The sequence below is a fragment of the Corvus kubaryi genome, unplaced genomic scaffold (assembly GCF_017639235.1).
Source record: "Corvus kubaryi isolate FWS band 111438036 unplaced genomic scaffold, C.kubaryi_AGA036_p1.0 split3-73, whole genome shotgun sequence".
NCBI lineage: Eukaryota > Metazoa > Chordata > Aves > Passeriformes > Corvidae > Corvus > Corvus kubaryi.
The window spans coordinates 34,343,050-34,360,875 of NW_024582091.1; the positions used below are offsets into that span (position 1 = coordinate 34,343,050).

General features: G+C 35.6%; 1 protein-coding gene across 3 annotated transcripts in view; it reads left to right on the forward strand.

Moving 5' to 3' along the window:
• LAMA2 (laminin subunit alpha 2) overlaps positions 1-17,826 on the forward strand; it is a 348,381-nt gene that overhangs the window by 142,619 nt on the left and 187,936 nt on the right. For all 3 annotated transcript variants that reach the window (XM_042017501.1, XM_042017503.1, XM_042017502.1), the window contains exon 12: positions 909-1,082. In XM_042017501.1, coding sequence (XP_041873435.1) covers positions 909-1,082 — 174 coding nt within the window. The remainder of the gene's footprint in view (positions 1-908; positions 1,083-17,826) is intronic.

Consider the following 17,826-nt stretch of genomic DNA (forward strand, 5'->3'; position numbering starts at 1 on the left):
AAAGGATGTGAGAGGGAGATGAACCTACTGTTCTTATTTGTACTGTAGAAAAATGTCTTTAGCCTGCAAATATACTATAAACTGTAAATTAGTTCTCAAAGCCCGGACACTGATTCCACTGAAACGGATGTATGCTACATATTCATGCCTGTAGATTGAGTTTGGGAAATGTATTCCAGGTCTACTAGCTCCTGATTTTGGCCATATTGTTTTGCTGGAAGTCTGCAAATAACATCATATATGTCTAGTGTTCTTATTTACGTGCCAGCAACTTGGGAAATTTTCCATTCCATGGCTGAGCTCATTTATTGTTCTGCTTGTATCCAGGCTCCAGAAACCATCCTTGTATGAACAGTGTGCTCTTCTCTGATGATTCATTTCTAGTTATGGGATTTCAGAAATTCAAGTTCTGGTGCTTTCCAGCACCAAAAAAAGTATAAAAGTATCAAAAGTATATCTGAACTTGTAAGTTTTAAGGTTTTAGCATTGAAAATTATTTTAAATTATGCTGCCTACAGCAATCAGAAAATGTATATTCATTTGTCAGCTCATCTTCTGTACAATCTGTGACTGATACTATTTATTGAAAACTTGCATAGTATTTGTATATGTATGTTCTTGCACATATGTTTGTATGATAGAATTTCCTTCTTGCTCTGAGCCATGAAGCACAGAATGCAAATACTTGCAGTTATTTCAAACTCAGAAGTTGTAACTCCCAGTCACATACAATAAGAAGTGTTTTCTGTTACTACTTTGTGTTTTCCATGGTTCCTACACTGCTGTTAAACCCAACCAGTTTTTTAAAAAATGGAAGAATGAGAAGCTGTGACTATTGAAATGATTGGTGTCCTGATTCTTAATGTAATGTGAGTTTTATTTATTTATTTGCCTTCCTATCATTATAGATAGAAGACATGAATGGTTGGTATCTGAGTGACTTACCAGGTCTCATCAGAGTTATCCCCATGCAGAAGAGATTTGATGGGCATCAGCAGCTTAGCATCAGCAACGTGATTGCGCAAAAATTACTGCCACAGATTTACTATTGGAGTGCACCCAGTTCTTATTTGGGCAACAAAGTAAGTGCAGATGATACCAGCCTAAACACTAATTTTATGTATTGAGAAAAAAGGTAAGGCTCTGAAGGGGGGGTGGAACTGAGGTTAATAACCAATTAAATTGGTTAGCTATTTGACCAGAAAAATTGCAAGCAGAAAGGAATCACCTGTGTGGAGTATCCACGTGAGGCAAAAAGTTAGGTAGAAAAAGTTAACTAAGTACCTTTAATCTTGAGCCCTCTTTGGTCACCTGCTGTCAGGTGTTAGAGAAGTCCAGATAGTTCACAGCATTGGTTTTTGAATGAACTAGCTGGTGTGTGGTTGAGCTTGGCCTGTTCTCTTCCCACCTTGTCCTCTGCTTTGAAAACCAGTTCCCTCATCTGCTTTTCAGAGATGCAGGTTGTGTATCAGATGTTGTGGGGGTGTGTTGCAAAACTTTAGTGTTTGTCGGGAAACTTGTGTGTGGGGATCTCTCTGCCCTGGAACTCAGAAAATGCGGTGGTGACAGTTCTAATGCATGTATTCAAGTCTGCATGTATCTAAGTGTGCATGTACACACATATTCACACCCCACAGGTTAATACCAAATCCACAATACTTCCATACTTTTTAACAATACTAATATTTTTTCATGAAAATCTCTTTTTTTTTTTCCCCAGAGAGTAGATTTGAACACTGAATGAGTCTTAAATGTGAAGAAAACTTAGCAGCTTTCCATTTACTGTAACCCTGATTATGCTAAAACTTATCAGAAATGCTAACACTGATGTATTTGAGCACGTTTTCCTCTGTAGTCTCTTCAGGCTAGTCAACCTCTTATTTATTTATTTCTTCCTGTTGGCTGAAAGTCAACATGACAGAAGGTAAGTGAGCACATTGAAACTAAATAGCTTCATTCCGAAGAATTGGGCATCCTGTTCATGGCCTATAAATTGTTAAAGAGAGTCAGGCTTACTTGGCTGGGCAAGGGGGAGTTTCTTCTATAATATTCCATGTCTGGTGAACTTACCCTGAAATAATAACTGATACTTTTCCTGACAGAATTTCATCTTACTTCTAGTCAGTGAGCGAAATAATGGTAGGAATATGCACAAATTATTTGAATGTGGAAGATATTTTTTTAGTGTAATTTGGAGGTCCTTTGTGGTTACTGTCAGATATCGCTGTATGAATGAAGCAATTTGCCTTAATAACTGAACCATATAAATTTTTGATACTACAATAACACTGAAAGCACTCGAATTACCACAGTACATCTTAACTGTCATGTTGTATCACATAAACTGTAGTCATAATGGCATGCCTAGGCCAGATGATTTATGCTATGGAAAGGGAAATGGAAATAGAATATTGAGAGTCCTTATTTGTAAACTCAATAAAACATTTCTCTAAATAGCTGAAACTGAATAAAACCAAATAGCTGAATCTAGATAAAAACATCCTTTCTTGAGAATAACTGCTAGCTACAGAATCATTGGTATTTGAAGCGTGCAAACTTTAATAATTTTTGTCTTAAGAAACACAGAAAAAATTTTAGGAAATCTTTTACCAAGATGTACACTTCTGTTGTAATTTATAAACCTTGTGTCACAGAAAGCTGCCTCTCCTTTATATTGTTAAAATTATTGCTCTTAAATAGTATTCCCCAAAATATAATTGAATAGCAAGAGGTAGTAACCATTCTGCATTTCCTAGTTTTCAAATATAGCTCCAAAACCTTTTATCAAATAATTCTTTTAATATGAAATTGGCGTGTCCTGTGTGTGCCTCTTTGATGTTGACTGACATATGTGTGCTATCTGCTTGTTTTACATCCATCTCCAACTGCCTCTTTTGGAGGAGAAAAACATTATAAATAGGATGCCCCTGCACAGCCTTCAGCTTTTTCTTTTTCATCTAAATCTGAGTGACACGAGGCTATGTGATACTGGTCTTTGACTGTGTCTCGGAGACATTATAAATAACAATAGGCTGTAGATGGTACAGGATTCTTGTTTATGTCAGAGTGGGACAAAAACATGAGCAAATTAGTCTAACATCACCATGCCCTTTTAGTCTTCTAAATATATGTGCTGCTACCAGAACTTAAACATTGTTGTATAAAATCAGGTAATTTTTCAAAAAGCCATGTAATTTGCATTTGAACTGCAAAATCGACCACTGTTTTTGATTCAGAATACATTTGGGAGTAATCTGGAGGAATTTAATTTCTAGAAATAAAATATCTAGTGGATAATTTGAGGGAATGGATTTAAAGTGGCTAGTATTAAGGTTTTAGTAGGTATCATAAAACAGTTTATATTCTTGCCTGCCTACCTTATCATAGCCTACCGAACTAAGGATTGCAGCAATCATAAGGACTTGTCCTCTGTTAAACCTTCTAGTATCTGAAAAATTGCATTATTCTATAAACTCTAATTACATTTTAGGTATTTGAAAACTCCATTTAGTTTTTGTTAGCAGTTTCTTAAATTGTTTTGACAACAGATCTGTAAGTTTCTTTTAAACATGTGTCCATGTTGTAAGAATTTGTCTGAAAGTGTTATGAGTTACAGTATAACATTTGATCACAGCACTGAAAAGGAAGTATGAAATTAATTAAAAATCAGATATCCAACTCAGCAGGATAATGCAAAACACTTGTTTATTTAAAGTCACTGCAGAAGCGTTAGGTGTGTGTGGTATTTCAGAAGTCTAACATTATGTATATACTCTGCCTCTGATGCTTCATCAAAAAGCAATTCCATAATTTGTATGATGAGTAGAAGTCCCTCACAATTAGACAAAAGTAAACATGATATTCAAAACATGTAAACATATGACACCCCTCCTCACCCCTCTATGACACAAACATGAGAGGTGGTTGAAGCCACTTGAAATTTCATGAGAAAACATCCATCTTTGGTTACATGCTTTATTTTTTTCTCTGCAGCTGCTAGTTTTATCTTCCTTTCAAGGGCCAGCTTTGACTTGAAGGTGGAGATTTAGCCTGCCTTTTTCAGATGATTAGGGCACTACCTTTGGTCAGCAATTGCAGGTTAATTCAGTCCTTAGGTGGGGTTCATCTTAGAACTCAAATCTCTGGGCATTGTTAAGTCTCAAGGAACAGCACACAATACATCCCGTCTAACTCTTCCATCTGGGTTTTGAGCAGAGACTAATGCTGCCATTACTCAAACTGCAGACATGATGGAAATCCTAAACCACTTTTTCTCAAAACCACTATATGCATACTGGCAGACTTGGATTGAGAAGTTTCTGGAATCCAACCCTGTTTTACAGGAATCATTTAAGTTGTACAGCACGATGCCATTCACTGTAAGTAAGGTTAAGATAAGCTGGTCCTTCATCAAGCCAGAGAGGGTTGAAAATTAAAGCAAGAGATGTTTGAATGTTAAGCTTTGTTACCTCTTGGAAAAGTTGTTGGATATCATATTTGTCAACTCTACAGACCTAAAGCAGCCATATGGTAGATAATTGTTCTTTCTCTGACTTCTAGTTAAAGACAACAGCTGAAAGTTTTATGTAGTCTGTGCATACAGAAAATGAAGTGGACCTTTTGACCCTGTCACTTCATTTATTTTTGCCTGCTATTTTATAATTAGCTATTTGCTAATTACCTATTTGCTGACTTCTCTAAGTCATTGTTTCTTTGAGTCCAGACATGAAGACACTGTAATAAGCCTGTAGTCAATACATACAAATTCTAAAAATCTGTCAGCCCTTTAAAAGTACTTTACTTGTGGAAAACTAGATTGGGATAGAGTGAGCAGTTTTTTTGGTGACATATTATCTATTTCAGACTGTCTAGAATACCTCATAGCGTTAAATATTGAATAATAAAATAATCATAGACTAGATCCTCATGGCTTTTATGTTTATTTCCTTCCATTTGTTTTCATTTCTTAGGCAATTCTGATACAAAAGGCAGAATAATGCAAGCAAATTGCAGTCTATGGCTCCTAGGGGAGAGGGATGGAGTTGAGACCCAAAACATAAAGAAGCATAAATAATACAATAATCAGCTGGAACTGAAATGCCAGGATCAATTGTCCTAAATTATGAATGCATCTAAGCCCAGAAAGCTTCATCTAGTATTGTCATGGTTTCAGATCTCAAGATTTTCTTGATCATAGGACATGATAGAGTTAAATAGACACACAACTCCTTTCCTTTTAGCACCTGCTTCAAAAAGGAAAACAATCTAACATAATACCTTTTGGTGTAAATGGATGAAGTACAAGTCAAATTGTAGTTGGAAGCTACCTTTTTTACCATCAGTTGGTTTTGAAATTATTTGACCAAATGAAATTAATCTAGCTGCAGAATTCCAACACTCAGCTGTGTCTTAAATTCAGCCAACAGACTGATTTTTTTAAGCATGTGTCTGTATCACTTTTATTGTCAGGGAAGCGAAGCAGTGAAACTTAGGTGGGCTGGCATGATCTCTCTTTGTACGCCTTTGTAAGAAAACCCTTTCTTTCGGCTGGTTATATGGGCAGTTTAGGCCGTCAGTAGAAGACTGCATATGGGTTGTCCAAATTTAAGCAGGTCACCCTTCAGTAACGTAGCAGAGGTGCTTGAAGTATCTGCTCACTCTGTGAGGGAGTTTTCATCAGTGGTGGTAAGGCCAGTACTTCACGACGAATTTGCCTTTTTTATGCCTTCTGCACATGAAAGCGTCAGCCCCAGATTTGAATGTGTAATAAAGCACATCTCCAAGCCTGCAAAAGCAAATTGGGAACGGAGTAGAGAATGTGATCCTCAAGTGTTAGGCATAACATAACAAAAACAATTTTGTAGGGTTATATGCATGTTATCCAAATCTGTAGAAAAAACAGTAATAGGCACCAGCAGCACGTAGTATGCAAGAAATACCCATTCAGTGTAACATCCCTGAAGTTATTTAGAGTTACTGTAAATTTCGGAATTTTTTTAATAGTCAACAGACAACACTTGGCAGAAAATTAAAATTATTCATTTAAAACTAAAGAAAAAATAAATTTTATAAAGACAGCCACTTCAGTATCTTTTGTCTTTGATACTGGAATGCATTCTTCTAAGAAAAAGATGGTTTCGTTTATTGGTATGTTTTTCATTTAATAACAAGTAACATTAATCTAAAAAATGTTGTTTGATTTTAAATCACAGTCTAAACTAGCCTGACTGAAACTAAGTCACCATGGTAATCAGACTCAGTCAACAGTATGAAGTTGTCTTCAATTTATACCAAATGTGCGGTTTATTTTATTAGCACTTATTTCAATATAGCTTGTAAAAATTGAGATAATTGGCAGAGTCAGATATGGAAAAGATGAGACAGAGCAGACATCCAAGGGAAGAGCAAAACATTTTAAGGATTTGAACCCCATCTGACTGATGCTTCCTTTAAGTTTACTTAATTTGCATTTCATGATTTGGTTTAGATTCTTTATTTTTCTTTGAAGTATTCTTTCAGCTTGGCACCGTGAAGTGGACAGGGGTAGGTCTCTGGATTCTTTCACAGCTCTGGCTTGCCAAATTTTCCTCAATCCCCAGTACAAAGTGGAACAATATTAGTAGTGTCCTACTTGGGGCTCAGCTACCCATGACTGTAGAGAACCACCAAGAGATAAGTAAATTTTGCACACTTTGTTCCTCGTTAATGCTTTTAATGATGTTTGGGTAGCCTGTTGGGACAGTTCATGTACAGCCATTATTGTGATTACAAGGAAACTAAGGATGCCCAGTAGACTGTTACGGCCTCTTTGCGCCTCGGAAATGGGTTGAAACAGGGCTCAAACTCTAGCGGAGTCCACTGACTGCAGTATTTCATATATCCCATGTTACATTTAATTTCGTAGTGCTAAAATCATCTTACACTACCCTAGATAAAAGAGGAAATTTAGTGTGAGTGAAATTATTTCATAAATCTCAAATGTCCTTTGTGTTACCTGCTTACCCAAGTCTGCCTTGAAGGCAAGGGTTTCAATCAATAGAGGCAGTTGAAAAATGGTGAAACAAGCGGGAAATAAAGCAGTTTCACAAAAGAAGGGAAGGGAATGTTAGAGAGAGAGCACTTTGGGGTGTTAGGAAATAATGAAGAAGGAAGTAAATGGGGGGAATATGCTTTCCAGCTTGCAAAGTCTTACTCTTCCATTTCTTTGATCCCCAATACTAAAATACTGAAGGATCTGAAAAAGCAGAAGAAAAATTTTAAAAGTCTTTTGACTTGGGAAGAATTTAGAATAGCTAAATCGAAGAGTGGTTATTTAACGACTGCAAAGGAAAACTGGTATTTATGAAAGGGAGGATGCATAGAGGTTTTGTTCTTCTTGTATTTAATTCCTCTTATATACATTCCTCTGCATGCTAAATACTTCATCAGCAAATAAGTGTTTGCTTTGAAAACTATATTTAGAGTTCCTTGCTTATCACAGGGTACCTGTAAGTAAAGTGTTTAATCAAGTTTTACTCAGATTAATCAGAGAGAATTTATAGTCCAGACATCTAGTTCATATTGGGTTACACCAGGAGCGTGATGAAGGAATTTATGCCCATCACCAAAAGGGTATATTTGAGAAATACTGAAAGGTCACTCTCAAAATGTTGAGAGCCATGAAGAGATGGTGTTAGGTTTAGTTTCTAGATTTCCCTTTATGAGTAAATAAACTGCTATTTCTGTTTGATTTACCTGCCTCCCCCCAATTTACTTAAAATTTAAATGATTTACAAAATCTTGAAATAGAATGTAATTGAAATTGTTGAGTTTATATAACTCATTAGTAACACTGCATGATGCCACTGAGCTTCAGTTTTGTAATTTTGTGGTGTTCAATTTCGCCTTCCACATCAAAAAGGCAGTATGCAGCAGGGCAGAAATACTGAGAATTTCTGGTGGTGCACAAGGGAAACAGCCTTTAGCACAAACCATTTGTTGTATTTTCAATCTGTGCTATATTGTTTTTGAAGTTTGACACGCTCAGTAGCATCTGACAATCTCAAAATTGTCTTTACATGCAGCTTCTCTACAAGATGGATAAATTCTGTTGTTTCCATTTTACATACAGGAATTAGCCTTGCTTTTCTATGTATGTGTCCTTAGAAACTAAGTTTTGATGCCTAAATTTGGTTGACTAACTACCTTGTGTCATTAAGAACTTTTAAAACTGAACAGGTGTAGCACAGATGCCCAAATCCACGTGCTAATCACTCATGTACACATGCAATTAGGAAGTCTATGTATGTGAATTTATGGGACTCATATTTTATTGTATGGGTGTTAAGGGAATTTTTAATCAATTCATAGATCTGGGAGACCTAATCCAACTACCTTGGTTAACAGCATTTTACATCTATTGTCATTTACAAAAAGGTGTTGTGTTTGTAAAACAAAATATTGGCAGGAGCCACTGATTTTTAATAAACAAGGCAGCGTTACTAAAAAGAGTACAGAAGATGTAGAAGTGGTATAAATGGTTGAAAACTGTACAAATTCAATTGAGACATCATTAGTGAAAGAAAACCCAAACTGATATTCAAAGTGTACACAAAGTAATGCTTTTTAAAATTTGTGTTAGTTTATGGGAAGCAGTAACCATACTGGCTGTAATATACATCCAAGGAATTGAATAGTGAAATGGTAACCAGAACTGATAAAAAAAGTAGCACAACAGTGATCAGAAGCTTGAATTATTTGCTTCATTTTAACTTATGTTTTCACAGAGTCATCATTCTAAGCATATTAATACTGAGTATCATGCTTTGATCTAATACCTGAACAGGGTGTGAAGCATCCTTTTTTTAAATCCTGTAGGTCCTGTGTCTCATATACACTATTCCATGTCTCATCTACCCTGACTGTTCTAAATGGACTCACACTGCTTTGTTAAATCTCTAGAAGGCAAAATGAGATCCATTACTTTACATTTACATTACTTTCCTAGTAAGTTTGCATACTGTAAGATGATCTTTAATGGAAGAGAATGATGGCGAAAGAGATTTTATTTTTCAGAGAGAGAGACCATAGCTTAATACAATAGATTTCTTTACAAAGTGGGAATTTTAAATATTCAGTAAGTGTTTAGAATTAAGGATTACCATAACTATAGAATAAATTTGTATTTTTCTTCTTCGACCCAATGTACAAAAGGGTTAAGACCTCAATATTTGGCATATTGAGGGCATAATCATGTGCTAGAACCCTAACCTGATCTGCAATGAATTATTAAACAAGTGGTTTGTTGGATGATGGAATACTACCTGCAAAGCAGTGCTCGTCTCCTAGAGGCACATCCAGAGCTAACTGAATTGAGCCAATTAGACTGACTGTCTCTTCAATGTGTTGTGACCTATCAATGGTAATAGCTTATTGTGATGATAAATGAACCCATCTCTCAAACTGAAGCCTGAGTACACACTTCAGCAGTTTCCCTGAATCATAGGGCCATTACCTATCAACTTCAGATTGACAGGAGTGGCAGCAGTGAGAGCAGATGGCATGCATGAGTAGAGACAGATGATTGCTTTACCCAAATGAATTTATTTGGACTTATTTTTGGTGGGGTTGTTTTGTGGTTTTCTTGGGTTTTTTAATGGGCCTGCCTTAACATTCCATATTTTGCTGGAATGTTTCTGACAATAAATGCAGTACCAACTCTGTCTCCTGAGATGGCTGGATGAATTTCTGATTGGTATCTTACGTATCTTTTCAGTTTTTAGGCATTCTGTGTTGTGATACAGGTTAATATTTTTTTTTTCTAATTGCAGAGTGTGATTATGTTTGGCCCTCTTAGCTCTATCACTTTATTTTCCAGAGCTAACTTCCTCAGAAAAATGGGCAAGATAGAAGAGCTGAAACATTATCAATATTTTTCATTATTTTATTACAAGCTTTTGAAACGTTAAGTATCAAATATCATTAAATACTTGACACTTCTGGATCAATTCCTTGGCTAGTTTAGGTCTTTTTAGAGATAGGAAAATTTTTCACAGTGAAGGCAGTCATTTTAACAACTTTCTGTGTCAGTTTTCTTCTAGGCTTTTTTTTTTTTTTTAAAGGATTTCAAGTGTGTTTTTTAATTAAAAATAACAGTGCCAGAGATTTATCTCTTCAGTCTAACATCCTAAAAGATGATTTTGGTTATGACTCAATTTTTAAAATGAAATTGCAGAAGAGAAATGGCTTTGTATATTCCTAAACTGTGTCTCAGTTATCTATAAGATAGCTCCAGTCTGCTCTGAAGGTGTGACCTGGAGTGAATAGTCCTTTAAATGAAACAGTTTAAGCAATGCAATTAGCCAGTCAGTACAGCAATCCTCTCCATATCCATGCATCTCTTACTCAGTATGTCTCATACCAGAAGGTTTCCTGACCTGTGTCCTGGTGAGCTCTGCCTCACTGCAGCACATACTTGACCATGCAGTTACCAAGGGAAAACTTACACTATTCTAAGTTTGCTTTGCCAACTAGCTAGCTTGATTGCAGAAATATTAATGGATATAAATACAGTGAATAGTAATCTGTAGTTTTCTATCAATATAGTATCTTCCGTGCTCCAGAAAAACCATAACACAGTGTTTCATTTACTTTGAAGTTATTTGAAGCTCAGATGATCAAAGTCTGTCGTAATAGAGAAGAACTTTTTCTTCTTACATTTTTTAAATTAAATGCAACAATAGAGAGCTGTACATATATCTAGAAATTTTAAATGTTTGCCAAGTTAAAAAAAAAAAACAGATGGAAAAGTTAAAAAAGTGAAATTTAAACTAATAGATCAGTATTCTATTTGTACGGCAAGAAGATTTCAATAAACCTTAGCAGTCACAAGTAATAAAACTGGTGGACCGAAACCGCATTTTTTAACTTAGTAAGTAGATTTGTAACAACAGATGCTGTTCAAGCTAATCAAAGCAATAGATACATTGTTTGGTCAGCTGTGTCTTATTACTTGAACGTGTGAGCTAATTCTGTTTAGTCTGCTGTGATGAAAAGTCCTTTTGAGAAAGAGCTTTCTACAGTTTCATTGCTGAGATTCTTCTGTGCCATGCAGCCCTGTGAATTTTTCCTCTCTTTCATAGATGATGTATTAGCTCAGTTTAGGTAGATGCACAAAAATCCAGTTTTGTCATTGTCCCGTGTCTTTTGTTTTATATCAAATATGTGATAAATATACCCATACATTGGAATAAAAATCACTTTATACATGTGTCTCATCTGTTGAACAAAAATATGTATGTATAACACAAAGGATGAGAGAGAATAAAAATAGCCAAATAAGATAAACCACAGAAAATTAAATACAAGAATGATCAAGTCAACTTTTCTCAAAAAACTCTCAAGTTTTTGTTAAAGCTAGCTGACACGGCTTCATTAAAATATTGGTTAGGCTTTTTCCACTAAACATTCTCAAATTTTCTATTAGCAACTTCAGAGAGAGATACTTTGTTTCAGAATTTGGAAAGTGTGAGCCTCTTCGGCGTTAATGGAGAAGGCTGAGGAACTGCAGTTCGCCTTTGAGGGTATGTCACAGCAATTTTCTTCCAGTAGTAGAAAAGTTCTAACATTTGGTAAGAAATTGGAATTGTTTATCCTGGAGAAGAGGCTCAGGGGGACCTTACTGCTCTCTATAACCACCTTAAGGGAGGATGTAAACAAGTGGCCATCGGTCTTTTCTCCAAGGTAACAAGCAACAGGACAAGAGGAAAGAGAATCAAGTTGTGCCAGAGGAGGTTTAGATTAGATATTAGGAGATATTTCTTCACTGAAAGAGTGGTCTAGCATTGGAACAAACTGCCCAGGGAAGCAGTGGAATTGCCATCCTTGGAAGTGTTCAAAAACGTGTAAGATGTGGTGATTAGAGACATGGTTTAGTGGTAGACCTGGCAGCCTTACATTGATGCATGATCTTCATCACAGAGGTCTTTTCAAATCTTAATGATTCCAGGATAACTCAAAATCTCTTATTCCCACCATAGGTATGATCAAGTAGATGATTTTATCAGTAAATCGCCAGACTCATTACCAGGCCTTCCCAGAGCTCCATGAAACAAAACATCCTTTTGCATGCAATATTCAAGCTGAAAGATTTGGGATAGGCAAAAGAACTCTCCTAATCTCAGAGTCTCTCGTGACTGTCCCTGCTCTGTCTCAATTTTAAATCAAATAGAAGTGCATTCACCATTCAGGGGTGACCTCATCAAACTGTGAAACCTTTTTGAAAATGTATGACAAAACACATTTCTTAATTCAATTTACTGAGTTACAAATCTGATGTTTTTCTGAAAGTTACAGACAAAATTGAAATTATGTAAGACAAAAGCTTCCAAACTTTCAATGCACGTTTTTGTGGGGAAAAAAAGGTTACGAGGTTCACATACTTTAGTTAAAATAATGAAAGCAGGAGCTTTTTACCTAAGTTATATGTGTTTATAAATATTATTACTGACTACAGTGTGCTTTCAGTCTGCCGTTTATATACTTGGCCATCTATGAGAGTATTATTCCAGGCAAATATGAATAACTTAGCTTGAGGTACTTTTCCTGTAAATCATTATTTAGCTTCTTTGTCAACTTTGTTTCCCAGTACTGTGAAGGATTTTTGGTTTTTTTTTTAAATACTTGCTTTTGAGAAATAAGATAATTCTGGGCAATTATCTGTAGATGTATTGTACTTTATTCTGATCACATATAATATGTTCTAAAATGTAATGCACCTTTGACTTGCTCTCACGATTTTTACAAGATAGTTCTTTCAGGGTGTCTTTTGGTGCTTTGTTTGGCTAAATGCTGCATTTAGAAAATGGTTATTCTATAGATCTATGAAATGTTTTATGACAAGCAGCTAAAGTAAAAACTTATAGTAGATCCATTAAAAAGTATTGCTTTGTTTTCTTCAAAAGATTACTGGTGTTTTTAACACAGAAGATCTAATTTAAATTCTTATGTAGGTTTCCTGTATGTATTTTGCATGTTTTTTTTTTTTTATTTCAATTTAAAATTTGCTAATTTACATCCATTTATGCATAAAAGATATTTAGAACATGTAGTGATATTCTGCACTGTGACAAAGCAGAAGACGGTGTTTTTCAAATACAAAAATTTGGGCTGGTTTGAAAGCCAGGGCTTTTTGAGAGGAAGACGACAGATTATTTTCTTAGTAACATAATGAAATTTTTCTTGTGTTTGGAGAGAAAGCCTTAGTCTAAAGAGATTTTGATCTGACCTGTTGAAGTCCTTCTGACATTTCTACAATGCAAGTTTAGTTTCATTTTCAAATATGAAAATCTTCAGAGAGCTGAAAAGCCACTCTCTCACTCTCTGTTGAGGTACCTGAGATTGTTCCGCATGCTCAGAGCAGCACCAGAAATAACTGCAAAGTGACTGCAGTCAACCATGTCTTTGAAAATGATGTCCCAGAGTTTCTTGCCTGTTAACAGCATGCTGCTTTCTAACGTGGGGAAGCCCAGTTTTCATAACTACTACAGCATGTATGCTATTGCTGCAGCATTTCATAAAGCACTGAAAACACTGGGTATTTACTGAAATGTCTTCACTTTGCTTGAAGAATGTGGTGAATTTAATCTCACAATTCAGGATTTATTTTGCTTTAGGCAAGTAGTGACTACCACTTTAAAATAAGTGGATGTTAATTAATGCTTGAATACAGCAGATATATTGGATAATGTGGATACAAATTCACCTTATTAATGAAAAGATCCATCATAATGAGTATATTGCTGTCTTGCTGAATTATGATGGAATTCTTATGGAAGGATAAATGACATCCATTTTAAAACCTAATGGGTATCATTATGGTCAGTGCTAAAACAATGAATACCAAATGAATGAGTAATAGGAGGGACACTAAAACTAAATTTTATTCATTAACTCGGTCGGTAAAAATGTGTAATCAGTATCACAGATTTATGTACACATCCTAGTTAACTGTGCATGTGCTTTGGGCAATCTGGGACCTTCAGGAAAATTTGACCAGAGTATCAAAAGCATTCTTAACCACTTCACTAGAAACACGTATATATGGTCTATATGAAATAGTGAAAGTGGAAAAAAAAATAGCCTGAATACTGCCCAAAATGCCATAAATAGTTTATTTTCTTCTGTGTACAAAGAATCTTAAATAGAAATCCCAGCAGTATGGCAATAGCAATTAAGCAAACATTTTGTAATTGGTGTGCTTTATTATCCTGGCTAAATGAAGAGAAATGTGAATACTCAGTGACTTGAGCTACCCTGATGAGTACATCTGCTTGGGACGGCATTCAGCATCCCATTAGAAGCCAGCATAAAACCACCCCATAAGGCAGGTAGCTCCAACTACGGGGGTATATGGCATGTTCACTGATCTCAAACTTCCCAATTCTCTTAGAGTTGTCCATAGGGCTGCTTTGTCATGGTAAGCTCTATGAGGGCCTTTAGTAATTTCTCTTTATTAATTAATAAGCTAACTTTTTTATTTATTCCTTGTTAGTTTTTGTGTCAATTCACCACAGGGAAATTCAAATTGCTGCAAGCTTTAGAGGCAATTATGTTGTTAAAAACTGGTCTAAAAATATCACATGAGCTCACTGAATTCTTTGTTTTTAGGGAGGGAAGAAAGGAAAAGGTGGAATTCAGAAGGGGATTGTAATTAGGAAGAGTGTAGGTCCATGCTTACGTGTGATCTAATTCTCATCTGGCTGACTAGCCAGAAAATGAAGAGTAGTTTTAAGTATGTGTCATTTTTGTGGGTGATTTTTTCTATTTTAAAATTACTAAGGCAAAAATTCTCCTATTTGATCTTAATCAGTATTGGGCGTACTTACATATATTTGCTCTCTTATTACAGATCTTTGATCTTGATCTATATTAGGTGTTCTGTGAATCAGTATAAAGCATTCAGCTGTGGCTCTGAAGAGCTTTCACCTGCAATACTGAAAAGAAATGGAAGCACAATCTGTAATAAACCAGTAAACCGCAAACAGGACTCACCCTGCAGATCTGAGAAGAAGAGTTTGTCCTCAGAGAGGGAGGTCATAGATTCAGGTTTAGAGCAAGTCTTGCCAAGTAGCTTTATTTTTTTCCTCAGAGAAAACAGAGAGATATATGTTAATATATCACCTTCTGAGTATGTAGCTATTATTACATTAGTATGACACCAAAACAAAGGTTTTTCTCAGTTCTTTACATAGAATGATAAACCATTAGTATGTTTCCTAGGGAAAGACAAAGTTTGAGAACATAACAATATCTAAACTGCACCAGAGGAAAGTCCATCCAACCCAGCAGCCTGCTTAATTGCAATTGCCAACAAGTGCCAAGGGAAGAGTGTAAGAAGCTGGTAAGGATATAATGATACTTCATCACATACTTTCCTAACCTCAGGCAACCTGTAGCCTAGGTACCTCGACTCTCTCTTTGGATTTAATGGTCTTTATTCTTCCTAACTTTAAAACCTTTATCACATAAAAATCTAACAATAAATGAAGGTCTTGTTTGAAACAGAAAGTCTAATTCTCTGGCAGCCCACTCTGTGTCCTGCCCTCCCCCATTGTTATTTGATTTTGAATTGTCCCTGAAAAAGGGTTTGTATAGGAAAATCTAAGAGATCGAAATTTATGCTGGCAATTCAGATAAGTGGCCTGGAGGGAAAATTACCTGTACTTTGTAAATGAACTGTAGGTGTTTTGTCATGACGTCAAAGCACTAACTATTGTTTGCTTCTCGTCAATCAAGTTATGCTATTGCATTTGACACTCATCAGAGAGAAGGAAGATATTTTGTGATTATTGTGTAGGAAAATCCTTTTAAATGGTTTTCAGGGATGAGTTATTTCTGTCTTCACATTATAATCTGCTAATTGTTTAAAACAATTATGTTGGCATTGATTCGAATCTGTATGTCCTTGGTATTAACGCATTAAGAATTTTTAAACATATCTTTGATTCAGGTTAGTATGAAAATAAATGATGGAACAACATACTGTTATCACTCTTCTAATTTATGTGATTGTGTCATACACTCCATTTTTCTACTGCAGTAAATCAAAAGCAGTGAGCCCTCGAAAGTGATCTGAGCCAGTACTAAAATAGCTAAATAAGGTTGAAGGATGGGAAGAAATAAATCAGATCAAGTAGCATCACAGGCAGATATAGAAAAAAGAATTAGTGCAACTACTTTTCAAGGCATATTCTGGTTTCTTGAGTGGGCCCATGCGAGAAAAATAATGGTACAAAAAATGCTTTTCCCAGCTTATGTTGTCTCAGTTCTATTGCAGAAATGAGGTCAGTACTTCATTCCACAAAACCTGCTTTTTACTAACCAAGAAAGTGAGTTTTGTGGGACAGCTAATAGTAGAAAATTCTATGTGATCATGCTCTCATCCTTTTTAGTCACCAGTTCCTCAGCTGTGGTAGAGCTCACTGTACTCCTTTAAAGATGCATGAATTCATGATATTTTGTGCACTATCAACATCAGTTATGAGACAAAGAAGATATACTTCATTTCCTAATGTCTTGACTTTAAACATCTTTCTCTGGGCCATAGGAATGACAGTGTGTCTCCTCAAAGTGGAATTGTGATTTTTGTTCTAAGCTGTATACTGCTTCAGTAGCAACTCTGCATTGGTACTGTCTTCCGTATTCTTGTAGACACCACAAGTTGCAGATGGCCAGTTTTTGGTCAATGAACATAGTTCCACTGAGTGACTGTCACTGTTTCTTGTATAGCTGGATCCAGTGTATAAATGTCTTAACAATTACTGTAATTTTTAAATGTTGTTAGTCATATCTTGTTTCACGTCTCTTAAGTTACTGATTAAGCCTTTTAGGTATTAGAACACCATGAACTTGAAAACAAACCCCTTCATAGTAGAAATTACTGCTGGAGCACTTTGACTAGAAATCAAGTCTTTACAAAAATGTTCAAAGGGAATTGTGGAGTTCCAGCAAAAAAAAAAGAAGTTATGACTTTGTGAGTCAAGTAAGCAAATAATGATGACACAGGCACCACAGCAAATTACTCACTTCAGGGTTCCTCCTCCTTCCCAAAAATGCTCTGCATTAGATAGAGCTATAAAAACAATCTGACCTGAGAAATTCTCATGCTGTAGGGACTCAGGATTAGGTCCTGCTCCAACAGTCAATTCACTTAATAACTTCTCATGTCTGAAGTTACATTATCCACTTTTCCGTCTTTTATAGGATCCAGCTAAGCTAGATCAATATCCTGAGGAAATGTGGCTTTCTATTTTAGGATGACATTTTCCTACTTGGCAGGATATTATCTTCATCAACATGTGTACAATATGGTAGTAATTTATGTCTGTTTCTTAGTTTGGTAAAAGTCTTGCACAGTTGTAAGTATTAGGACTTACAACTATTACTTTAGACAATTTTAAATGCTCTTAAAGTATAATATACTTCCTCATTTTACTGTAAAATGATACTATGGTATCTATTGAGTCAAGAGCTATAACTGTACTAAAATGAGGGCCTAATCATTTAATAATAATTTTCATCATGAACTTCTCATTCCAGTAGGCTGAAACTGAGGTAATAAAACAGTTCTTGGGCCAAAACACAACATACAAAATTCTTTATTCAATGATGTGATGGCACTTGGATTGAATGAATTTTAAATACACAGATTACTGAAAATGAAAATGAAAGTTTGCGGTAGTTTTTGAGCTACACTGTCAGAGTTGTTGCTCACATGGGTACTTTAAGGACATGTCTGTTTTAATAATCTAGGAATTTCTCTGTTCTCTAGTTTTGAGGGCATTGGTA